This window comes from Leptodactylus fuscus, chromosome 3 (assembly GCF_031893055.1).
Source record: "Leptodactylus fuscus isolate aLepFus1 chromosome 3, aLepFus1.hap2, whole genome shotgun sequence".
Lineage (NCBI taxonomy): Eukaryota > Metazoa > Chordata > Amphibia > Anura > Leptodactylidae > Leptodactylus > Leptodactylus fuscus.
In genome coordinates this window covers 52,468,143-52,495,383 of record NC_134267.1, presented here as the reverse complement: position 1 = coordinate 52,495,383, position 27,241 = coordinate 52,468,143, and the positions used below count along the sequence as shown (strand labels likewise).

Below are 27,241 nucleotides of genomic sequence, written 5' to 3'. Positions count from 1 at the left end.
TGTAAATCATACCTTTGCATGCACGCTGGGCGGTTGTGCACGATCCGACGTCGTCTTCAGTCCTGCCTTCATCTTCTTTCTTATTCCAGCGACGTCCTCCGGTCCTGGCTCTTCTCCGCCCTATTATACCCCAAGAAGCTTTATTTCACTTTATTATGTCTCTTGTCAGTCAGAGATGACTAAAGAAGTGGCAAAGATGCAGCTAATCTATCAGCTGATCTACCTGCATGTAAACTGAGGACAAAACTCGTTACAGACCTCATCTCTAGTCTACTGATTGCTCAGTCCATACTCCTAGCCACATATATTCTCCTCTTTCTGCATATTGCTTTCAGTTGCTGAGCAGTGCCTCAAGAATGTATAGAAATTCTGAAATGGCTGCAATCTAGAAATAAGCATGGAGCACACTGCCAGACTGAGCAATTGGGAAGTGGAGAAGAGACAGGAGGACAGGTGAAATCCTGAGATAAGATAAGGAGGCAAATAAGAAACATAATACTATAGTATGTGATGGCAATGAAGGAGGGAAAATAATAAAGATATGATGGAAAGAGTGACAGCTACATTCGAAGGTGTGGACTTGATTTCCTAACATAAAAGATGTAAACAGTAATAATTGAGCATGTAAAATACTCAGGTTCTACAAATGGAGAGTGAAGTAAACATATTTCTCTAAGTATATACATGCTAATTACATTAGTCACTCTTCTCAGTCAATATATTGAAAATGGAAAGTGATTATAAATAGTGGAATACCTAATCTGCATCTAGGGAATTATTGAAAATGGAAGTAATAATGGAGAGGAGGCTAATTACATAATTCTAGCTCCTTATTAAGACCAACTGGGAAAACGCAGATGGATCCGGATATGTTCTTGTTGGCAGGGTTTACTGAATATCTCATTGAGTTATACACTTTGAATACACTTCAAAATAAATAGGCTGACCTTCATGTTATATCATTAAAGGGTTTATGCACTTTTATAAAACCGAGGAGCTATCCTTAAGGCCATAAATTTTAGTTTGGCTTTGGTCTGGAGGTTGGGACCCCCACAGATCAGCTGCTTTACCTGCCATCACTGTGTGCATAAAAGATCAATTGTTGCAAATTGATATAAAACTCTCAGGGATGATACAGCATTGAAGAAAAATTCTATTAGCTTGGGTAATTAGAAAGAACTCTCCTAGCCATAAGGCCATAATCTATAGGACTGGGGTCAAATATCCTGTGGATATGCCATAATAAGTATCTAAGATATGAAAATATACTGTTAGACTCTAGGTTGGAGACTCCACTGTGATGCACGGAGGCTGCAGGCCCACTGTTTCCAGAGGGTTCCTCTATATGTGGGGAGAAATACAGCTGCAAAATTCCAGAACATCCCAAGGTGTAGAGTAGCAATGAAGGAGAGGACCAGACATGGACCCGCTGAGCGATCTAAGTCTCAGGAATTGCGCTTCCACCACAGTATAGATCAAATTGGCGTTATTTGGCAAAATACAAACACTATGCGTTTTGGGCTTGGAACAGCCCTTTATCAAGTGTAATAAGTATGCATCTGGCATGGCTATACAGCTTATTACACTTGATAAAGGGCTGTTCCAAGCCGAAACACGTAGTGTTTGTGTTTTGCCAAATAAAGCCAACTTGATCTATACTGTGGTGGAAGCGCAATTCCTGAGACTTGGATCGCTGAGCGGGTCCATGTCTGGTCCTCTCCTTCATTACATAACATATCAGGCAGCAAAACTAACAGCATTGATTGCTCAGGAATGGTGGAGGCTAGAGAAAAAAAATCCAACTTTGCCAGAATCAGTGGATCAGCAGATATTACCTGATGTAAAGGACTGGATTTGTTGAAATTGGTGATAGTTTTAGGTTAGTAGAAGTCACTAATCTTTTATATTTTTTCATACATTATTTTATGCAAAACAAACAACCTTTTAGTTTCACCCATTGCGTCTGAAAACGAAATGAAATTTTTACTTAAATTCAGTTAATTAATCAACTTCAAGACAAAACAAAAATGTGATGATGTCATTTATGCATTACTATACAAATGTCAGTGCTTGCGGTTAAGCCAGATGGCACTGCAGTACAACATCTTAAATGCTGTCAAAAACAGAAAACAAACTTCCACAAAAAAATAACATCAGATATAAAGACAAAGTCACAAATGACCACAGGGTCATGACTCAATCATGTTGTATAAACAAAATGCTCTCACTGAGGAAAAGAACTAAAAACCTGACTGCAGAGATCTGAATAATTTATTACTAAGGTTGAAGCTATTTTCAAACATTTGGGTTAGAATAAATTTGTGGATTTGAAAATCTTTGATGGATATATGGGGATTTTATATCTACTGTGTAAAAAAACTAGGATAAATATAATTAATGTTATTAGACAACACATAAACAAGGGGAAGTAAAATACCAAAATGTTTTATTTGTATATAATGTGGTTAATGGCTAATCCGTGATCATTTTTACAATATGGTCACTATGTGCTTTAGTCTGATGGAATGAAAATCTTCATACCCTTTTCTGTCACTTAGGCTTTAATCACACACGCAGTTTTTAGGGCAGTTCTTTTGCAAATCAAAATACATCAAAAACTGTGTGTGTGCTTACAGTCTAAGGCCGGGGCCCCATGAAGGGGTAAACGCAGCGGTTTTACACTTACTGCAATGTGGATGGGATTCTAGCGAACCCCATCCTGACATTGCAGTAAAATATGGGCAGCGGAAATCCCTCAATTTCCAAAACTGTTGTGGTTTTGGGAATCGTAACATGTCAATTACAATGGTTTTCCAAGGCCGTTGTGGGCATGTCAGCATGTCAATTATACCTACAGAAATGCTGGAGGTCTCCCCATAGGTATAATGGAAGTAGAAAGTTCGAAGCGGAAACCTCGGTAGGCTTTCTGTGAAAAGTGCTGTGGGAAAACCATAGTGTGTAGACTACGTGGGGCCTTAACCTAAAACGGGAATCAAGTATGTGTATGTAAATACAAAACAGAGTCTCTTTGCTCTTGATAGCTAAATATGCTCATCATGATGTACTATATAAACTACTAGCATCTGCCCGCGACTTCATCTGCGGGTTGGTGTTGGCGCTGAGCCGCTTATATTTAGCCAATTGCTGTTGTGGATGATCAGCCTGCTCCCGCATCTTGGCTCTGCTACATTGCAGCACATGCGCAGCATACTCAGTTGTATGTACATCTCTGCATATGGAGAGAGTACTGAGCTGTGTTACAGCGCCTCCTAAGCTCTGCTACATCTGGCCTTTTGGATTATAGGGGTGTTCTTATGTCAGTGTCTGAGCAGCTTCTGTGGTATAAATGGCTGAACGGATGTTGCAGAAATTTGCCACAGTTCGATCAGCCTGCTCCCGCATCTCAGCTCTGCTACATCGCTGCATATGCATAGGATACCCAGCTGTATGTACATGTTTGCATATGGAGAGCCAATAGAGGTTTGCTACAGCACTGCGTAAGCTCTGCTACATCGGGCAATTGTGATTACAGGGGTTTTGTTATGTGACTGTTTGAGCAGCTTCCGTGTTACAAAGGGCTGAATGGGATGTTGCTGAAATGTGCCACAGTTCTCCCCCCTCCCCCATCAGAGGCAGACAAACACATTCCCCATCTTACTCACTAAAACTCTACACCTGATATACTTCTCTTGCCCAGACGCAGCCTGCATGTTCTGTAGTCTCCTGATATTCCATGAGACTCCATTTTCTTCAGCTTTCACACTGTCCAGCTTCATCCTATGTAGCTCCGCCCACAAAATAGTGTGTAGTTCTGCCCTCTGCCTAGCATGATCCTATCCTAGAATGGCTCAAGGACCTGTGATGATGTCATCACAGGTCCTTTAGTGTTGTATGATCCTAAATTCCTTCACTGCGGTCATGTAGTGACGTCATTTACCGGGATAAAAAGTATCCTATATTTTAATCGGGGTTCCTATCTATGTATGTGACAAATTTCATGCAAATCCGTTCAGCCGTTTTTGCGTGATTGAGGAACAAACATCCAAACACACAAACATCCAAACACACAAACTTTAACATTTAATAATATTAGTAGGATCAAGACTGCATAAAAAATCCATGTCAGACTGGTATTCGTTGGCAAAGCAGAAAAAAAAATCTGAATTCCACCATTTATTTATATAGAACAAGGGTTGGCAACCTTCTTGTCTGGGGTCCCAATTTTGACACAAAAAACAAAGATGAAGTACTCAGTATTACATACATTAATCGTAAGGATGTTGACCACTGCATGAAAGTCATATAACGCAAATCAAAACTGCAAACAGTTAATCGATTAAACTTTTCAATGTGATCCTTGTCCTTGACTTCTTGTAGCAAAGATATTCTTTCTCTAATGGACATGACTTTTGGCTGAACACAGGGCTATGAGTAGTCTGCAGTCATTTTGTTGATAAAATCCAAAAAAAATCTTTCCAGCCTTGCTAAAATGAAGGTTCAGCTTCTATATTATACTTTTCACAGTCAGTTACTGTTCTCTGACCATTGCTAGCCCATAGCCTGGACACTGGGACATCATGCCTCATATTTCTCTGCCACAGTGCATCCTTCTCTCTGACTAAGCCCCCCTGCACATGGTCAGTGTGCTATCTGAGTTTTTCCCAGCTAGTACATTGACCCATTAATTTCTACTGGCCCATACACATGACTGTGAATTACATGTTCACGTGTGCGGGCCAACAGTACACAATGTGGAACACTTCCTATTCTTGTCCGATTTTGCAGCCCTGCTTCCGCGGCAAGAAGCAAGGTCGGTGCATGGGTGGCGCACAGGTGACATCCGAGTGTCCCCCATCCATAGGGATTCATTCATGCTTAGGGTGCCGGCCCCAGGACCAGCACCAGGAGTTGCTCACCCCTTATATAGAACATGTGCATGGCTATTTCAATTTCACTGAAACTACACATAAAGCAAATATTATTAAGCATTTACTTCTCTTTCTTATTCACAGTAATGTTCAAAAAATAGCAGGCAAGCATTAACCTCATAAATCAAATTTAATCAAAATGAAATAAATGTTTTTAGTAGAAGTGATATTTCTACATAGCAAATAATTTACTTGTAAGTGTAGCAGAATAGTAGAAAAAAACAGACCGAACAGTATGGACATGCATGCAGCGCAATCTGGGTAATTGAATTTATTGAAATGGGCTTGTTGAAAATAATAGCAGTGAGAAGTTACATTGGCAAAGTCATTCATTCTGTGGAATAACAGGTGTCAGATTTGGCCTTGTTGAAAGAGGACCTTTCACCACCTCCAGTTCTTAGCATCTGTTGATAGGTGATGCTCTACTGATTCTGGCACAGTTGGAATTTTTTCTCTAGCTCCCACCATTCCCAAGCAATCAGTGTACTCAGTTTTAGTGGATGATATTATATTTAGGCTCGGTACAGACAGGTGGGCAGGGTCAGGCAGGAGAGGTAATGGGGATGGGATTCAATGCTCCAATCGGAGGTTGACTGTGTCAAAGGTCAGAATCGCAACCCTGCCTACGCCTGCCTGACACTGTGCACCTAACAGTAGAAAGCCTAAACAGTATATTAGGCAGCAAAACTGACTGCACTTATTGCTTAGGAATGGTGGGAGCTACAGAATAAATTCCAATTGTGCCAGTATCATTATTATTATTATTATTATTTATTTATATAGCACCATTAATTCCATGGTGCTTTACATTTGGGGGTTACATACAGTACACAGAATATACAGGTAGATATAATACTAACAGTGACTGACTGGCACAGTGGGGTAGAGGGCCCTGCCCGCGAGGGCTTACAATCTATGAGGGAACAGTGCCTTTTAATCATTAATCATTGGAACAGTGCCTTTTAAATGATGCGAAGAGCAGGACTTGGAGGTAGTGAAAGGTTCTATTTACGGTAGGGGATGGCAAAGGATGCCCATGTTGGTTATAATGCATTTTCTTTTAAAGGGATCCTATCATTTAAATAAATTTTTTTCTCCCTACCTTAAGAAAGGCTATTCGTCTCCTACCTTTAGAAATCTTCTGCGGGCCGCTGTTCGCTTGAAATACTGGTTTTCACCAATATGCAAATGAGTTTTTTCACAGCACTGGGGGCGAGCCCCAGAGCTCAAACAGCACTGGGGGTGTCCCCAATGCTGCCAGAGAACTCTCCAGTACCGCCTCCATCTTCGTCAGGAACGGCATCTTCCTGTGTTTTCTTCCGGCACAGACTTTGAAACTTGTAGGCCTTGGGCAGAGCTGTCTGCACATGCCTACAGGCCACAAGAAAATGGCCGCTTACTTACTGTGTAAGTGGCCATTTTTCTTGTGGCCGCGGGCATGCGCAGTAGGTTCTGCCCGAGGCCCGAGACCTACAAGTTTCAAAGCCTGCTCCAGAAGAAGACAATGGAAGATGACGTTCCTGATGAAGATGGAGGCAGCACTGGAGAGTTCTCTGGTAGTACTGGGGGCGCCCCCAGTGCTGTTTGAGCGCTGTGGCCAGTCCCAGCGCTGCGATAGAACTCATTTGCATACCAGCGAAAACCGGTATTTCAAGGGAACGGCGGCCCAGAGAAGACATCTAAAGGTAGGAGATAAATAGCCTTTCCTAAGGCTATTCCGACGTGGTAGGGAGAAAAAAAAAGTGTTTAAATGATAGGATCCCTTTAAAATACTGGGCAAAATGGGTTGTTCCAGATATAGCTCTGATGAAAAACATACTTTGATTAAAAATTTGGAAAGAAAAAAACATATAAAGAAGTGCAGCACGTTATAGGCTGCTTGCCTAAAATTATATCAAATGCCTTGAAGTGGCAACCAAAACCTGGAAGACAATGGAGAACTAATGTTTTAATGGATTGAAGAATAGACAAAAATGGCAAAGGTCCAGACAATGACTTCCAGAAAAATCCTAGAAGTTCTACCGTTACCAGTGTGTTCTGCTACCATCAGAAGACAATGAAGTAAAGCCAAGTTACCAGCAAGATCTCCCTAAAGTTGGTTCCAAATGAAGTTGTCTTCTTCTGGACTATTGTTTATCCAGTTCTAGACCCAACAGAACAGCCTCTAGCTCTGTGCACCACAATAAGATCCATGGGAAGTAACCAGAGCCATTGATAACCTGCACAGCCCTCCACGTGTGATCTAGTCTAGTATACAGTGTTGATATGTAAATTGTTAAGTTCTGTTGGCGCCTCTGGAATTAAGGACTGTAGCTGGTTGCATCTGTTTAACAGTGGGGGGCATTTACAAAATGTGTTATTTCATATGCCAGTCTTGATCTCTCCTGCATTGGATTCAGATGCACTAAATGTATTAAGAGTTCCAGGACTCTTAAATTCAGCACATCGCCTGCCCTCTGTACATCAGAATGTGTAGATAAGACCTCCTTGGTGGAAAAAAGAAACATGCTCTAGTGCCATCTTCTACAAGGTAGTTCCCTAAAGAGGCATAATCTTTTAATATTCATCTTTGAAAGCTACAAAACTATGTGATAGACTTACTGTAAAGATTATATGCTACAGTATATGGCAATCTGTGGCTCTCCAGATATTGTGAAACTATGGCTACATGTTATAGTTTAATATCTGGCAAACCGCTGGTTAAAACCCCCTGACACAGCTATAGTTACAATACATAGCTTTGTTATATTTCCAATCAAACACTAGTTTGGAGACAATATTCAGTGTGACACTGTAGCGTGTGTAGTGTGAGATTTTTCTAAATGCATTCCAGGTTTTATCAAGCTATAATACAATACCTATATGGCCCCTTGCTGTGCCTTCCTATACCTGTTATTCTTTATACAGAATACAGAGGAATGAACCATGAACCTTCGAAATTCATATTACAGAGATATTCTTCCTACCAGCAATACCTTTGTAGAATGGAACTGGCGTCGGTGGTCACACATGGCTGTGGTCACATCACCACCGCAGGACATGTTACAGGGACTGACTGGGCCATCAGAATAGCAGTGCTGGAGTGGCAGGGGATTTACCAGGTGAGTAGTAGTTATTTTATCTCTTTGCCAACACTTTCCTGATTTCTTTAAAAATTTTAGACAACCCATTAGATTTGAAGTGAAACTTCTCAGAAGCGACCACTCAAAATTGGATCTTATAGGTAGGTGGAATGCATATGGTATAACTAGTACTACAAATATATATAATATAACTATAATATAAGTATATAATGATACTGAAAATGTGTCACTGGAAATGTGGTCTGGATAAAGAAATGGTCTTCTCAAAATGGGATCTTTTGGGATAATTTCTCTGTATTTACAAAAACAAATGCATAAACTCAATTTAATGAGTTTGTCCAGTCAAAAAAAAAAACCACTGGTTAGAAAGGGTTAAAATAATGAAAGAAACTATACATACCTAAGGCCCGGTTCACATCTGGGCATGGATTTCCATTCAAGGGTCCACTTGGGGACCCCCAAACGGAAATCTAATCCGCATAAAAAAGCAGTTACTTTAGGAAACCCGTAGACCCCATAGGCTATAATGGGGTCTGTGTGGTATCCGCTCGGTCTCCGCACAAAAAATGCAGAGAGAAAATGCTGCTTACGCTTGGTTCACACTAGCGTTCGGGTCTAAATTCTGTGGTCTCCGTCTTCTGCATGCAGAAGATGGAAACTTGCCAGAGCGGGTCCAGCCATGAGCGGTGATAAGCGTTTTATGCTCTCCACTGCAAAACCGTTTTTTTTAAATCGGACACAGAGTACTGCATGTCCGACTCTGTGTCCGGTTTAAAAAAAAAAAAACGGTTTCGTGGCGGAAAACATAAAACGCTCACTGGCGCTCACGGCCGGACCTCTTTCATACCCATTCAAATGAATGGGTATGAAAGAGTCCTGCAGGTTTTTTGTCTCCTGTCTGTTTTGTGCAGAACGGAGGCGCAGATGTGAACAAGCCCTTAGAGGACTTTTCTCTCTGCATTTTTCATGCAGAGAAGGGAACGGAATCCCTGAATGCAGATGTAAACTGGGCCTTATCCATTCCCTATCCCAATGCTCCCAGGCATTGGTCGAATGCTGCAATTCCTACTAAAACAATTACAGTCGGGGCAACACGGTGGCTCAGTGGTTAGCACTGCAGCTGTGCAGTGCTGGAGTCCTGAGTTCAAATCCTGCCAGGAACAACATCCGCCAGGAGTTCGTATGTTCTCCCTGTGTTTGCTTGGATTTCCTCCCATTCTACAAAGATATACTTAAATGAAAAAAAAAATGCACGTTGTGATCCCTATATGGGGCTCACAATTTACATAAAAAAAAAAAAATTATGGTCCACCACAGACATGTGATCCCTGCAGTCAGCTATTAACTACAGAGGTTACCAGTATATGTTGGAAGGTCTCTGCTGCAGAAAGAATTGCATAGACTAGCCAGGAACCCTAAGCATTGGAAGGAGAGCATTGGTGAGGTGCATACAGCATATGCTGGGTTCACACCTGCATTCAGTTTTCCATTCTTTGGGTCCACTTGGGGACCCGAAAAACGGAGATCCAATCCTTTTAAAAAAACAGTTACCCGCAGAAACCCACAGACCCCATAGACTATAATGGGGTCCATCGGGTTTCTCCCTGACAAACATGAAGAGAAAAGCCCTGCTTGTAGGTTTTTTCTCTCTCCATTTTTCAATCGGGTTAGTGAACCCCAAACGGAATCCAGGTGCAGGTGTGAACCTAGCCTTATTTCACTATTTTAAACCATTCTGAGCTGAACCATTTTATTTACTTATTTTGCTTACCTCTATAGCGCCATCATATTCGTCAGCGCTATACTGAAATATCAACACTGTCCTAAGTAGGGCAACCATCTAAACTCCCTATCAGTACGTCTTTATCTTTAGGCTGAGTTCAGACGGGTTTTTTGGTCAGGATTTTGACGTGGAATCCACGTCAAAATCCTAACCAAAAAAAGTCTCCCATTGAAATCAATGGGTGCCAGTCATTTCTGCTCCTGGAAAAAAGAAGCATGATGCCTATTCTTCAAGCGGATTACGCAGCTGGTTCAGCTATGGACGTCCGCCTGAAGACACTCCCTCTGGACTAGGCCTATCTATTTGGGTTTAATCCGGAGAAGAGTGCCGCAACTGGATGTCGGCTTTACGCGTGTTCCCATTGAAGTGAATGGGATGTGTTCTGAAGCACTTGCGTGTACGGATCTAAATGAGCGGCGCGCTTACGCCGTGTGAAGGGGCCCTAAAAATCAGACTCCTATTGACTTCAATGCCATTTTTTACACGTGTATTTTGACAAAATCAGCTTGCGTTTACATCGTGTGAAGGGAGTGTGGAAGGGATCCAGCATACCTGGAGGAAACCCACTCAAACTCGAGAAGAACATATAAACTTCTAGGAGATGTTGTCCCTGCTGGTTTCGAACCCAGGACTCCAGCGCTGTATGTTACAATTTTCACTTGTCAAATATTTGACAGCTGTTCAAATCTGACATCCCTACATATTTACATAACACCTTGAGCTGAGAATTTCCCCGGTGACATCACAAGATTGCTTGAGACCTCTCATTACATAGAAGAAGAGCTGCCATCTTGTCCTTATCTTTACCTGTGGCTTCTAGTTATGACCAATAAATATCTCTCATTCACTTTCCATGTCTCTCGTTTTTTTTTTTTTATTCTAAACTTGTAAAATGAATACTTTGTGGGTTCTATGAGCAAATTCGATATTTTTTCATAATAAGAGGACACAGATTTTTTTTTTTTTTTTAATTTGCAAGCTAACCAAATTACGCTGATTACAGAGGTTTAACTTCCCAATCTCGCATATGGTTTTCTGCACATTATGGCCGTGTTATGAATCCCAGCCAGTGTAGCGTATAAACCATAGAAACAAGACTTTATTAGCATCTCAGTGGTTGTTTCAAATAACGACAAAACAGTTGCTCATTATTGCTCATTAGATTCATATTAGATTCATTTGCCATAGCAATACATCCCGTATCCATTCTCCACTGCGAAATAACTGATATGATATGACACCTGCGATTTTTTAGTATTCATTAGATGTTAATAATACCAAAAGGACTTCGTAGTCTCGCGCAAGGTACACGGTTGTAAAATGCTCTCTTTCAGTTCGGTTTGTTTGTGCTCATTTTTCATTACAACACAGTGAGAAATACACTTTTAGAACACGCGCCGGAAAAAAAAAATATACATTTTAATCAAGAAAGAATTGTTGTAACAATGGCACAATTGCATTCATAACACATCGGGGAAATTAACGTAGTATTTACAGATCCATGTTCATCCTCGGAAAAAAAAAAAAGCAAAACAGAATTATGTTATCTTATATTACACTAACTTCATTACCCTTGATTGCCATTAAATTGGTAATGAAATGAAGACCGGAGGAAAAAAAAAAAAACAATATCGGAATCATAACTTACAATTTTCTAACATGTTTTGAAGACTGCAGAGTGAATTTACCAATAATAATAATTTTTTTCTTGGTTCCATTCACTGCCGACTCAATTTATAATGTATAACTACTGCAGTAAGACTCAAGCTCAATCATGCTCACTGATGTAAAATGTATATCAATTATACATGTCCACATGACATCTGTCATGCCCAATAAGGTGACGTGTTGTTGCTCAAACTGGTTTTGCACAAATTTAAATGTCGAAAATATTACTGCGTATTTTTATAATTGTATCGTAAAAATGTGCGCTAAATAAAACATGTGATAAATACTGACCTCATGCAAAAAAATACATGGAAAAGAGTTCCCATGGGAATGCAGGTTTCTCTGCATTTTATTTATTTCTAGAAGATACCAAAGATCACAGGAGTCGAGGCTAAAAAGTTGCAGCCATAAGGACGGGGCTAATTTAGGTCCTTGTGATATAGCAATACCTATTAAACAGAAGTTAAAGGGAGCCGGTCAGGCCCAAATGCCTCCCAAACCAATAATAGTGTCATATAGGGGAATTTAATAGCGGCAGAAAAACCTTTGTGGCTACAAAGAGATGAAGCAATGTAGAAAGAATCGTCTTTTTATGGATATACATATCAAGTGCACTGGGGGCGGGGCGTCATTTGCCAGATTTACCTACTATTACTACTCATTTTTTTCATGATGATGATTTTAGTTAGGTAGGGTTCACACTACCGTTGGATTTCGTTCAGAAGGTGTCCATCTAAAAAAAATTTAAAAAAATGGACACCTATCATAACGGACACAAATGGTCAGTAACTGATGGCTATCCCATTGCCGATAGACTTCAATGTTAAAAAATAATGGACACTTGCTGTCTGTTTTTTGAAATGGACAAAATCCTGCATGTAGGGTCTTTTTTTCAGCTTAAAAAAGCAGACATGGGTGTAAATGGACGCTAACGGACACAAGATAAAATCCCATTGAAATTAATGGAAGTTTCAGACGGACCAGCTAGTGTCCCTTGCTAAAATCTTGTACGGACAATAGCCACGGACACTGCTAATGGAATCCAATGGTAGTGTGAATGCCTCCTTAGATCAGTACCCAAGAGAGTCTAAGTCACCATCTTCCTGACACACACTCATTCCCTAGTTCTAAAAAGCCCTAACTTGTTCTGTATTTTATGCCCTACAGTATTATTTTGGGCTAGGTAGTTTGGACAATGGATTCTTCTTCCTAACCTACTGAGTTGGAATTGTGGCCTGGTTAAGATTGACTTCTTAAATAAATAATAAAATATAATAATAAAAACTATACTGTACAATTATACTGCAAATAAAATAAATTAAGTATAAATAAAGCATAAATATATATATATATATATATATATATATGTATATATTTACATTATAATATATATATATATATATATATATATATATATATATACACATACTGTATACGCTCGAGTATAAGCCGAGTTTTTCAGCACAGTTTTTGTGCTGAAAAGGTCTGCCTCGGCTTATACTCGGGTCATTACGGTAATTCAGCAATATCACAGTTACAGACCCGGCATCCAGGGCAGGTGCCAGGCCACAGCATCGCCACACTCATAGCAGGAGCGTAGCGATGCTGTTCATATCAAACTGCAGAAGTACTTACGGTACTTCTGCTAGCAGGCCCGGAGCACAAAGCCCCACCCCCCCCAACACACTCACTGCTCTATGACATGCGGGGTGACGTGGCCACGTAACTTCAGTCCCGCACCCAGCGTGTGTCTGCGTTCCGGCCCTGCTAGCAGAAGTACCATAAGTAATTCTGCAGCATGAAATGAACAGCATCGCCGCGCTCGTGCCAGGAGTGTGTGAATGCTGTGGGCCTGGCACCCGCCCCAGTGTATGTATGCCGGGTCTGTAGCTATAATGGCGCCGCTCTGCTCCAGAGTGGTCGCCATGGCAACCGCACCTCCGCTGTTACGGCGGTAATGTTGGAGCTCTATGCCCCTGGAGAGAGGAGGGAGCAGGCGCGACCACTCTCTCGAGTGCGACCCTGAAGCGCTGAAGGAGATCCCCTGCCGCCGGCAGGAGCGCTGAGGCCAGACCTGAAGGGGAACTGCGGCCGGCCAAAAGGAATCCCTGGCAGCCGGGGAATCCCCTCAGCGCTTCTGCCAGCGGCCGGCTGCAGTTCCCCTTCAGGTGCGGTCGGCCCAAGTTCTCATTCAGGTCCACCCCTCAGCACTTCTGTAAAGGCTCCCGGCCTGCAGTGCCTTTCTTTTGCAGGCTGCTCTATGCAGCCTGCAAAAGAAATGACGATTTTTGCAATGTATTGCAATGCATTAGCATTGCAATGCATTGCATTAGTGATCAGACCCCCTGGGGTTTAAGACCCCTAGGGGGTCTAATAAATGCAAATAAATAAATAAATAAATAAATAATAAAGTCTTAAAAATTCAAATCCTCCTCCTTTCCCTAAAGCACATATAATTAATATCTAATACTGTGAAACACATACACGTTAGGTATCCCTGTGTCCGAAAACACCCGCTCTACAAATCTATAAAAATATTTTTCCTGTGAGGTAAACGCTGTAGCGGGGAAAAAAAGTTGTCTAACTGCCCTTCCTTGAGACTGGGTTTTCTTTTCCCCCCACTTGGAATTCAGCCTGACTACAGCCAGGCTAAATATAGGGTATCTGCAGTGCTCCTATTCCGTCGAGAAGGGGTTAATAGGAGCACTGCAGATACCCTATATTCAGCCAGGCTGAATTCCAAGTGGGGGAAAAAAAACCCAGTCCTCAAGCTCAGGGAAGGGTCAGACAGACAACCAAAACACCTCCTCCCCAGCAACATTTATCTAATAATGCAAATTTTGCTGTATATCTCTGAATAACCAATGAATTATTATTGCTAATCTACTGGAGTGTGGCCTTACTATGACTGACTTCTTAAATGACAACAAAAACAAACAGTAGAATTCAACGCGTTCTACCAAGACCCAAAGTGGGCGCACGCTCCCTCTAGGACGGCAAACGAGACTGAATGACGGAGAAAGGCTTTATTGAAGGATTACGCGTTCTGGGGTTTTTGTGTTTTTCAAAATCACTACCCCTTCACCAGACCCGAACATACGAGTGCAGCTCTCCTGTCCTTGGCCCAGCCTGTCTTCCTCAGAATCAGCCTTCTTAAATGAAAACTAAAAAATAGAATAAAATAATAAAAATAAGAATAATAAAAACGATATTGCATAATACCATTGTAAATAAAGTATAAAACACATGGCCATAATTAATGAATAATAAGTAACATTTGTCTAGTAATAGGCACTTTGCTGTATGAACCACTAATGTAAAATTAGCTTTATGCATCTCATAGATTGTAAGCTCTTGCGAGCAGTGTCCTCATTCCTATTGTCTGATACATACATTTTTATGTGTAAACTGAATTTTATTGAATTTTCAAAGAAAGAGAAAAATAACAAGGGACAAACGATCAAACAAAGAAAGATACAGGGTATTACAATAATGCCAAAAGAAAGCCAACTACGGGCACGTCCAAAATTCTAGAAACAACAGAACAGCACCGGAAATGGGTCATATAGGATGATACATACATTTTTGCCACATTGTAATGTCAAATATTGTCTGGTCTTGTACCCTGATTTGTAAAGTGCTGTGGAATATGTTGGCGCTATATAAATAAATTGTTATTATTATTATTGTTATAATGTAATAAATTTACTATAAACGTAGCTTATTTGATATTACTCTTGTCTGTTCTATAGGATGTAATATGAAGACAACCTTTGTCTCTATGCTATGTAGTATAGTGTTTAATTAGATAAGAACTAGAGACTACAGGTGATGTCTTCTAGTATATTCTCCAGGGGGAAGAATGGACTGGAGGCCAGGATACTTCCTCGAACCAAAGTAAATCTGGGAAGCAATACTAATCTATTAATAGTGCATGGTCAGGACTGTCTCCCATTAGTATGCCATTAATGTAATGACCCTTGTACTACATTTAAAGATCATCATGATCAATTTTTATTCTGAGGTCAGACATATTGATTGTGCCATAAAATGAGTCACATTTAATATATCCCATCATGATAATTAGGTTTATACTGAAATGTAGCACTAACATGCGAATAATGAACATTATAGCGGATGAGGTATATAAAATCCAAAGGGCATGTGTTCACTTGGTAAAAACAAGATATAGGGCTAAAGTAATTATGGTATTATTGCTAAGGTGTAATGCTTGTAATGTGCTCTGCTTAACTACATTTACTGCAATGTGACTCACTTATGTCCACAGGAAACAGCATCGCATTACAAGAGCTAACAAACTAGTTATCCAGTCAAATCAATGGAGAAAGCGAGTATGCGGAGAGGTTCTAACACTCATTTGCGAGATGTCTACTCGCCAACAAGACACAAATAGCACAAGAAATTGCTCTTTTGCTTCTTTCATTAGTATTTTACGCACTAAATGTTCTCTAAATATTTTTTATATTTACAATATCTTGTCCTATTAGGCCTGGTTCACATCTGTCTTCGGGTTTCCGTACGGGTAGTCTGCTTGGGGACCACCCCTGGATTAGAAACCTATCCACATAAAAAAGCAGTTGACTAAGGAACCCGGGGGACCCCATAGACTATAATGGAGCCGTGTGGTTTCTGCACGAAACTAGTGGAGAGAAAAATCCTGCAAGCAGTACTTCTCCGCATGTTTTCTGCAGAAATGGAGTGGAAACTACACAGACCCCATTATAGTCTACGGGGTCTGTGTGGTTTCTTAGGTAACCGCTTTTTAATGGGTATAGGTTTCCGTTCGGGGGGTCTCCAAGTGGACTCCCCGAACAGAAACCTGAACGCTGATGCAAACCATACCTTAGAGAATTATAAATTGTATTTTTCGGACTATAAGACGCACCTAGGTTTTAGAGGAGGAAAACAGGGAAAAAAAATTTTGAAGCAAAAATATGCTAAAATATTTAATATATAGGAGTTGTAGTTTTGCAACAGCAGCAAGGCCACATTGACAGTTGACCCTGCAGCTGTACGGAGATCCATAGAGCGTTTTTTGTTTTTTTTTTGCGGGGCCAGATGTCCTTTTTAGTTATACCATTTTGGGGAATGTCTATTGCTTAGATCACCTTTTATTTAAATCAGAGGCAAAACAGTGAAAGAAAAAACACGGCTGTTTGAAAAATATCAGTAGACCGGGCATTTTCGGACACAGGGATTCCTAATGTGTATGTGTTTTCACAGTAATTTTCTACTTTTATATGTATTCTAGGGAAAGGAGGCGATTTAGAAGTTTTATTTATTTTATTTTTTTAAAGCTTTTTTTTTTTCCCACTATTTTATTGCCCCTTCCCCCTAGGTGGCTTGAACCTGCAGTCATTTGATTGCAAGTCCCATAGATGGTAATACAAGTGTATTGCCGTCTATGGGAGATTCTCTACATTACTATTACGGCTGGTTATAGACCAACCGCAATAGTAATATAGGAGTGACAGGCCTGGGAGCCTTCAGTTAGCTCCCGGCTGTCACCAGAACAGGTCGGCTCCTGCGACCTCGCCGCGCAGGAGCTGGCCTGCAACTTTAAAGGTATGGGGGTGTATTCTATACACTTTGGGGGGAAGGGGGGGGTTATGTTTTAATGCCCGTAATTAGAATGCATTCTAATCACGGGCATTAGCTTTGGGCCTCCGCATATAGCGGAGACCCGGTTGCTATGGCGACCGCTCTGCAGCAGAGCGGTCGCCATTATTCTTACAGACCCGGCATCCCAGCAATAGAACAGCAGATGCCATTTTAGACACCGGCACAGGTGTCGGGGCCTGCAGCATTGCCACGCTCCTGTCGCTGCAGGAAGCCAACAGCGGCAGGAACATGGCAACATTTGGACTATAAGACGCACCCTCATCTTCCCCCCAGATTTGGGGGAAAAAAGTGCATCTTATAGTCCAAAAAATATGGTAAGTTGTTGGCATAAAAAAGGCAGGTCTCTGTTCTTGGGTTGAGTGCTTTGCCCGCATTATTGTTTACATGTGGTATACTTAGTGGTGGTTGCAAGGCCTGAATGGGACAAAGATGATAAGTAGAAGATATAAAGTGTAAACTGAACATAGGTAGGCCACAGTGCTCATCCAAATGCCAAGGACCCTTCAAACACCTGATCAGCGAGGGTGCCAAGCGTTGGACTGGTGGACTATCCTAAGAATAGGCCATTATCATTAAAAGCCTGGGGGAGAATAATCAAGACAGGAATTTTCTATGCCAGTCTTGTTCTCCTTTGAATGGTAAGATGTGGCAAATTAATAAATTAGGTACAACTCTTACCTTCTGTGTAACAGAATCTCAGCTAGGAGTTGGCGTACATTTTAACTCTAATTACCCCAGTTTCTAGCACAAATTATAGTAAATCTGCTTGGTTGTGGGAGAACATGGCCCTTCTGCTAAGTCGTAACAGACCCATTTCTTTTTCCGCAAGCGGGAACAAACCGCTAGTGGAAAAAAGAACGCTAGCAGTCTACATAGACCTCTATTGTGAGGGGGCGGATTTTGAGGAGGATTCCGCACCAAATTCCACCCCCTCTTGCCCCGTGTGAACTAGCCCTTAGGATACTACTGTTATTACTGAGTACAACATAGTCTACCTAGTGCTAGCTTACTGCAGTATACAGTACCGGGTTACTATCCACTCACTGCAAAAAAAAAAAAAAACAGTGCAAAGTGTCTTGTGGGTTTCGAATCTGCAGCAGATCAGTTTCTTGCTTCATGATTGGCAAAAACCGGCCCTGCCACAGGAATAAAACCTGCAGTGAAAACCTTCTGATTTTTCCGTGGGCAATTTCACTGCGCGATATCTGCTACAGACATTCCACAGCAGACCTGACATTGGCTTAGGGGAGAACACTTCTGTTATACAATATCTAATAGAACAAGAACAGGGAATTTGTGAGTTGTATGTTTCTATGCAAAAATACATTTTAAGGTACTCCAAATTAGATACTTTTTAAGTGAAATGTATATCATGGGTCTCAAACACGCGGCCCGTAGGGAACAGATGACACCCTCAGGGGCTGCATGGGGGTGAGGGGTGGGATTCAGCTGGTTTTACCAGTCCACTTGTTATAGATGGTGCCAGATTGCAAAACTGGGGAGAAGAGGAGCCCCCATCTGGTTCTGAAGCCTAAAAGGAGTGAGCAGTGTGAGTGCAGGACTTACCTCTCCGCTCCCCGGGAACAGGGAGGTAAATACTGTATTAATAATCACCTCTGTATGAGGGAAAATGATGGAGACCCAGTCACTGTATGGGGGACAACTGATGATTGGTTACTGTATGGGGCCATTGGTGGAGGGAGTATTTTATTGTATGGGGCCATTTAAAGTCCATGCTGCATATAGAGATTGACAAATGGTGTACAACCGTATACGAAATATGCAGTGTGTATAAGGCCTAAACGAATTGATAACTAAATGTAATTTTCAAAATGGTCAAAAAATAATATTTTTGGAATAATCTTATGATACTATCATTTACGAAAGCTGATGCCAAAGTGTACAGCAGGAATGACCAAACTGTAGTAATAACAAAAATAATAGGAATAAAAAAGACAATTATTAAGATATAGAAACTAATCATCTTAATTAAAACTCACATTTTTTCATAAATTGAGTACAGCAATGTATACGCTTTGTATTACTGGGAAATATTTCGTTGTATAGAAAAAAATCGCTTCCGACCTGGCGATCAAACCATTTTTTGAAGTGTTCATTTAACAAAACACAAAGGAGAAAAAGTCAGCATGAAAACCTTAATCAGTCAGAAAGTTGGCAAATGATGCCTCATGTCATCCATAACAAGTATCCATTACTCCTGGACATAGCACATTAACTGACTCATTAGCTATTTCCAACCATATGGACTTGGGCTTGGGTGGGTCGCTTTGATAATATGCTAAGGTGATCTAGCTAATTATCGCAATGATGTGAGCTCAATCATTGGGCCAGTCACACTAAACCGTGTCACAGCCTTTGGAAAGAGCGCCAGTGCACCAGGATGATGACAGAGATGAGTGGCATGACCCCTTGTTTGTTGTGGAGCCATCAGTAATAAGGTAATTATGCAAAAAAGTTTAGCGGATTGATGAAGCAGATAGAATTCTCCGCTGGTTTCTTAAAAAAAAAATAGGAAAAAAAAAAGCAGACAGATTTCTCGGATTTGGAACGTGACAACTTGCTGTGGATTCTGTTTATGCTGTAGAGGTATGTCAGCTGTGTAAATTTAGCAATGATATTTAAAGATATGTGCCAGACTGGAAAACATGTTAATAGGGGATGTGCTAAAATGTCAGTATTAAATACCACGAGAGTGCTACAATGCTACAGTGTTGGTGAGTGCAAGTTGCTCATATGCTGCAGAAAATGTAACATCCCTGTTGGGTGAGGTAACATAATCAGAAAATCCTTTTAATTATTTCCGAGGAAGGGGGCTGCTTAAAACTTTGGGAGTCTAAAGTTTAGCAGCTTATTAGATTCCCCTAGAAGCCTGGCTGTTCACTTATTAGTTTTTTAATATCCTGTATATTGCCACCTATCGTAGTCTTTGTTGCAGCAGGGTCAGCATCAGCACTCAGAAACCCTGAACAGTTCCCGGGTGGGGCCTTTAGATATCATTTTGACCCCACCAGTGTTTCATTTTATTTTTTTGACAACGTGGGGGAAAATTTATAAAGCAGAAGAAGGTGAGAACGAAATCCAGCAACCTCGAGTTCTAAAATCCAATTTTATTTGCTCATTGGTGAAGATAAAACATGCAAGATGATGCAATATGGCAGTAGTAATTCCCATATGGTAAGGAGAGCGGCCTAGCTTGGCTGACACGTTTCAGAAGTGTATTCCTTAGTCGTAGCCTTATCTTCACAAATGAGCAAATAAAATTGGATTTTAGAACTCGAGGTTGCTGGATTTCGTTCTCACTTTCTTCTGCTTTGGATGCGTTCTGGACCGACAGAATTCTAATCCGTGCACCCGACTTCACCGTGAGTGTTTTCGATTCTTATTCATTTTTTCTACACAAATTGGTTGTGTTTTCCACTGAAATTTATTAAGAGTGGTGTTTTGTATTCTCCAGCTGGCATGACCCTGATATTTTAGGAGGCTCAGCCTCTTAATAATCCACGCACACCCAGGGACTGGTATATATATATTTCTAATACAATTGAATTAAGTTTTCTTATATGCGGTATAGTAAATTTGTCAGACCAAAGCAGCTGCATCATTGGATGACAGCAACGGACATAAACAGTAGTAGAGTAATGCAGACAGACTATAATGTAAGAGACACGTCGGACACAGATTTTTTTTACATAGGGTTTAGTGTAAACGCACACCAGACAGAGGGGAGTCATCTGTACCCATTGTGTAATGTGACAGATGAGGGCAACGAACAATAAGTAACAGTATTGTAAGCCCGCCCAAAGGGTGCATTCACACAGAGAATTTTGGCGCGGAATCCGCACGGAAAAAAAAGCCTCCCATTGACTTGAATGGGCTCTGTTTTCATTTCCCATTGAAGTCAATGGGAGGCTTTATTTCCACACGGATGCTGACGCAAATTCCACGCCAGAATCAGCGCACGGAAACTCCGTGTGAATGCCTCCTAAGTTCTCAAAGATGTCTGGAACAACCTCCCTGCCAAGTTTCTTCAAAGCTGTCTGCAAGTGTACCTAGAAGAATTGAAGAGATTTTGAAGTTCTTGAAAATGAGGGACTGTACTGGCTAAGGCGGGTATGGTACCCTATGTTAGGGTAAGTTCACAAATTTGTGTGGCTTTTTCGCACGGCTAGCCACGATGAGATGCCGATGTAGTGCATCGGCATTTAGTCGCAGCATCACCCTCCTGATTAAGCCCCGATGAATGTGCCTAAGCAGGAGTGAGTCTCGAGCTGCAGATGATGCAGCTGATACAGTCACGGAATCCGCGTGAAGATAGGGCATGTTGGTTTTTTTTTTCCTGCTAGCTGAAGGAAATCGCTAGTGGGGAAAAAACTGCAAGAGTCTACCATTGAAATGAATGGGAGGCGGTTTTGCAGGTAGATTCCATGTAAAAATCTGCAGAAAACTCCATGTGAACATACCCTTAGAGGTGTTTTTTCCCAAAAATTTTTGACACCAAATATTGATTTAATTTAGCGATCTCTTTTGTTCATTCTATCTTGCTGTATAGGAAAGTGCTATGGAATATGATGGCGCTATGCAGGTAGGCATAAAATAAATTAAATAAATATGTTGCTTGTTCAGCACAGTATATTATTCTGACCTTTAGGCTAAGGCCCCATATTGCAGAAAAGCAGCTTTTTTTGTTGAATATTTTGCTACAGTTTTTTGAGCCAAAACCAGAAGTGGATTGAGCAGAAGGTAGAAGTATAAGAACTTATATATTTTCCATTCCTTTTGTAGCCATTCTTGACTTTGTCTAAAAAAAAACACAACAAAATCTGCAACAAAAAAAATTGTGTTTCCGCAATGTAGGGCCTCAGCCTTAAAGAGGACCTTTCATCAGATTGGGCACAGGCAGTTCTATATACTGCTGGAAAGTTGACAGTGCGCTGAATTCAGCGCACTATCGGCTTTCCCGATCTGTGCCCGGTGTAAAGCGCTATCGGTCCCGGGACCGTAGTGCTTTAGTGTCAGAAGGGCGTTTCTGACAGTTAGCCAGGGACGCCCTTCTGCCCAGCAGCGCCTATCACGCTGTGCTGTGGAGCGTTCCTCCCCGCTCACACTCTACAGCGTGATAGGCGCTGCTGGGCAGAAAGGCGTCCCTGGCTAACTGTCAGAAACGCCCTTCTGACACTAAAGCGCTATGGTACCGGGACCGATAGCGCTTTACACCGGGCACAGATCAGGAAAGCCGATAGTGCGCTGAATTCAGCGCACTGTCAGCTTTCCAGCAGTATATAAAACTGCATGTGCCTGATCTGATGAAAGGTCCTCTTTAAGCACCAGCAGAGAAAAAAAGTGAGAATGTGAGCCTGCTATGGACTATAGTATTTGTATGTGCTTCTAGTTTCATACCTTATTATTTTATATACTATTTCTATTACCTCGCATTCACCAAACCAAGTAGTAGTCATCTATGCAGCTGGGGTACTTTACATAGGAGGGACTCCCAGCATCATAGATAACTGTATATCTAGGAATCCCTCTCCCAGAATACTGCTCAGGCCGTTAAATCCGGCCAACACATGGACTGAGTTTCACGGTTGAAACGCAATCATTTGAATGCAGAGTATACAACATCTCTGTATTTGCTAAATGCCCAATGCACACTGTAATTATTTTCCATACATTATGTGTAATTACGGACAGTATACTAACCCATTTCTTGTTTACATCATTGACTCATAGACGTGTGTGGGATTGTACACACGATGGATGACATACCAATGCATGTTTTTGAGGAATACAGAACCATTATTGCAGATAGTGAAAATCACTATGGATGTGTTCCTGTAACCAAGGCCTCCTACACACTGGTAACTACAAGCTGGAAAATCCAACCCATTTGTTAGCCAGATTTCTCGTCTCTAATCCATTCACGACTCTTTGTATGATAGTGATTTATGGCGCTAGTAGTCCCTGTCTTAGTGGCACCACTCTTCTGTACTATCTACAATATGGGACAGGTAGGTAGGGACTCCTGGCATCATAGACTACTATGATACAAGGAGTCCTGGTCTCTGATCCATATTTAGTCTCGGGAATGTGGGCAATATATGGTCTGGATTTTCAGGATCATATTTGCTTTGTGAGGAGGACCTAAAAAGATGCGGGTAATATTTCTGCTATGAAAACATCCAGATTTGTTTAAATGTTAAACTTTGATAACATCGTAAGCTCTGCCAATTTTCTGCTCCCACTTCCAAAGCTGAAAATCCAAAGTGTATACGTCCTACGTGGACATGGCCTTTTGTGTTATGGCGTTATCTGGGCCAGTGTCACACTTACCAGCTTTGAAGATGGTAAAATAGTGATGTGTAAGTCCTGCCGCCTGGAGTTCTAGGTCATGCCTATAAAATGACTGGATCCCCCCACTTTGAGATGGGGCTTCATAAATCACATCCTTATTCTGGTCTGACACACCTGACTTTGCAGGTTCCCTGCAATGTTCCTGAAAATGAAGGACTGTACTGGATAATTCGGGGGAATTGGCAACTAGGCTAGGCCATACCTCCCAACTGTTGAAGAACTGAAAGAGGGACAAAATGTGCGGCGCGCTACGCGCGCTGTGGAAAATTTAGCCCCACCCACTTTTGTGTTGACTCCGCCCACTCATTAATTTTTCATGTGCCCGCACACAGTATAATCCTCCTACAATCACCCGTAAATTATATGTCCCCCCTCTATCTCTCCCCCAGTTTCATATAAACCCTTCATCTGCCCCCAGATTCATGTCCCCTCCATCTCTGCCCCCAGTTTCATGTCCCCTCTATTTCTGCCCCCAAATTCATGTCCCCCCTCCATCTCTGCCCCCAGATTCATGTCCCCCCTCCATCTCTGCCCCCAGTGTCATGCCGTCCTCTCCATCTCTGCCCCCAGTGTCATGCTGTCCTCTCCATCTCTGCCCCCAGTGTCATGCCGTCCTCTCCTTCATCTGCCCCCAGTGTCATGCTGTCCTCTCCTTCATCTGCCCCCAGTGTCATGCTGTCCTCTCCATCTCTGTCCCCAGTGTCATGCCATCCTCTCCTTCATCTGCCCCCAGTTTCACGTTCCACCTCCACATTAAACTTACCTTCTCCTCCGCTCCCTCGCAGCTCTCTGCACGCCTCTCTCGCTCACACATATGCGGCTGAAGCGAGGAGCTGACAGGTCAGCTCCTTGCTTCAGCCGCATATGTGTCAGGGAGAGAGGCGCGCAGCGGCGAAGCGGGGAGCTGCCCTCTGTCAGCTCCTTGTTTCAGCCGCATATGTGTTCAACTCAGATCTGCGTCCTGAGAACCACACCAATGCAGAGAATGGGGGTGTTTTATGCCCTTTACAATGTAATGGTGGATGCAGAATGCACATGCCAGCTCCAGTCATTTAATGGAATTGCTGGAGATAGCCAAGTCCCGTATTTATGTCACTCTCATTAAAATGAACTCGCTGTACAATGAACAGTGGTGGGCTTAGGCTCGTATGGTGGGTGAGGCTCAGTTCACGTCTGCATTCGGCCATTGTGTTCCCCTATCTGCATGAAATACGCGGAGAGAATATTCCTGCAAGCACTTTTTTCATGCGGAAACAACATGGACCACATTATAGTCTATGGGATTCCTTAGGTAATAATCGCTTTTTTATGTGGATAGGTTTCCGTTCCGAGAATCCCCAAGAGGACTCCCCGAAATGAAACTCGAATACAGATGTGAACGTGGCTGTCAGACCCGCTGCAAATGTAATATTGATGGCCTATCCTTAGCGTTTGCACCAATATTAGAAACGGGCATGGCTTTGTATGAAAAGGGAGTGAGACCTGAATTTTTTCACAGTAAACTGCATGTGTCACTACCTACCCCAAAAAATTTGCACACTGCGGTTTATGAACCGCCTTATTTTTCCCCATTGTTAACAGTGTCAATCCCACTCCTCTTGTAACATAATCCTAACCATACTATGGAGCCTTGCTCACACTGACACTCCAGTACTTTCTCCTTTCCCTTTTCACATCTCAGTATTGGAAGCCCTTGGAGAATTCCCCGCCAGAGAATATTTGCAGACACTCCCTATGTCCTGTGTGCACGCATGCGGTTATTTGTTGACGGTCTCTGACGGCGGTCACGTGGCTGAGGGAAGTTTCCCTATAAGTAAGTTTATCATAAGACTTTGTATAATATTATGTGTCGCCTATAGGTCAGCACCGGCCGTGTACTCGGCGGAGAACTGCCAGGCTGACAGGGAAAGCAAGCCGGACATTCCCCGGTACAGTGAGTGGACACTGCGCTGGGGATTGCAAGTTCCCGCGCTGCTCAATGCTGGACCAGACCGGGCTACGGCTCACAAGGAGACCGGCCCAGGAGACATCGCTAGTCTCTGCACCCGGCTGTATCCAGGAGCTGACACGGGGAGAAAGCTTCTTCTATCCTGCCCGATTACAGAGAACACCTGACGGGGCCACTGACAGGCACACAGGGACAGCGGCTACTGCTGTAGGAGATCAGCGGGGACCTGCAGCCAGCCTGTCAGCCAGCAGAGGGCGTGTCACAGGAGGAGGCTGTAGGAATGGGAAGGGGGACCATAGAAGAGGGGGCTGAGACTGCACCCAGGAGGAGAGGGGGCTGAGACCCCTCCCAGGAGGAGAGTGGGCTGAGACCCCTCCCAGGAGGAGAGTGGGCTGAGACCCCTCCCAGGAGGAGAGTGGGCTGAGGCTGCTCCCTGGAGGAGAGGGGGCTGAGACATTTCCTACCCCAGGAGGAGAGTGGGCTGAGACTGCAACTTGGAGGAGAGTGGGCTGAGACCCCCTAACCCTGGAGGAGAGTGGGCTGAGACCCCTCCCAGGAGGAGAATGGGCTGAGACTCCACCCAGGAGTAGAGGGGTGGGGTGTGTTCCTTAGTAGTGGTGGATGGTGACTGCTGTGTGAGGGGCTTCTGATTCTCTGTTGAGTGAAATATGGAGCCTGCCTTATCCAGCTCTGTAACAATGGATGGTAACCCCCACTTTTGAAATTATTAGTGAGGGGCAAAAGCACTCATATCCCATCCAGCAGCAGTCTGCTAAAACAAAAATATGGACCCTCCTTGGTCTGTGCACACATCTGTGCCCATGGCACCTAAGGTCTCCTTCACATGACTGTACTTGCAGATCCATAACGTGCGGGCACATGAATTTCTACGCACGTATCACATTGAAAGCAATAGGGGAAAAAGCAGCCCATTCATTTCTATGGGGAGCGCTCGTATGCTGGCTCCCATTGAAATGAATGGGATCTGCTTTATACGCGCTGATTCTGAACGTGTTTTAACGTTCAGAATCAGGCAGCGTACACTCAGTGTGAATGCACCCTAACAGGGTTGTCTGGGAAGTTAGTCCAGCGTTCTCTGATAATGGACCTGGCATAATTCCGGTGAAGTCACGACCCAGAGCCATGTGATCCCAACCAATGTTCTGTCTCAGAGGGTCACTTCACCCCTTCCCTTCTTCCCCGATCTCACAGGTAATGAATTACATGCACCATTCCCAGGTACATCATCAGTGATCCCTTGACAAGCAATGAAGCTCCTCAGATAGGGGAGGAGAGATTCCGGGATTACTGTGCTATCTATCTTCAGCTTTTCCACTTATCAGCCGGTTCAATTGAATTTTGGCTGATAAGGGCTGAGATAAGGAGTCTGTTACATCTGTATCTAATGCAAGCTTACTCAAATCCAACTCTGCTACATCAGTTTCCACATCAGCTTTATACTGTGGTAATGCATTTACAACCAGTCCCTCATTACAGACTGCAAACATAGCAGAGCAAGTGAAACCCCTCCCACCAATGTGCTGAGAAATCCAGGAAGTGAAGAGAGCACACAGCCTGCAGGCTGCAGAACAAGAGTTAAATGTGACAAATTGTGGCCAAAATTTTGGCTTCTAATTCTAAATGGAAAGATCTGACTTGTACACTACAGTAGCATAAATCACCCACACGGTGCTGTATAAAAATAAGGTATATCAGGTATAGGTTTTATTGTAGTATACTTCTGAAGTGAAAACCATAATCAACTATGTTTTTTGGTACCGTTGCAAACAAAAACAAAAAAACCCTTTATTGGAAT

General features: G+C 42.4%; 1 protein-coding gene across 4 annotated transcripts in view; it reads left to right on the top strand.

Annotated features, from left to right (window-relative positions):
* The first annotated feature begins 19,373 nt into the window (after positions 1-19,373).
* The window catches only part of VRK2 (VRK serine/threonine kinase 2), an 81,850-nt gene continuing 73,982 nt past the window's right edge, over positions 19,374-27,241 (top strand). Inside the window, exons 1-2 of one of the 4 annotated variants that reach the window (XM_075267583.1) lie at positions 19,374-19,564; positions 21,676-21,708. In XM_075267583.1, coding sequence (XP_075123684.1) covers positions 21,685-21,708 — 24 coding nt within the window. In that variant the 5' untranslated portion in view covers positions 19,374-19,564; positions 21,676-21,684. Of the gene's footprint in view, positions 19,565-21,675; positions 21,709-25,248; positions 25,291-25,329; positions 25,406-27,241 lie in introns of those variants that run through there. The other 3 variants (XM_075267584.1, XM_075267585.1, XM_075267586.1) reach the window with 3 other exon arrangements.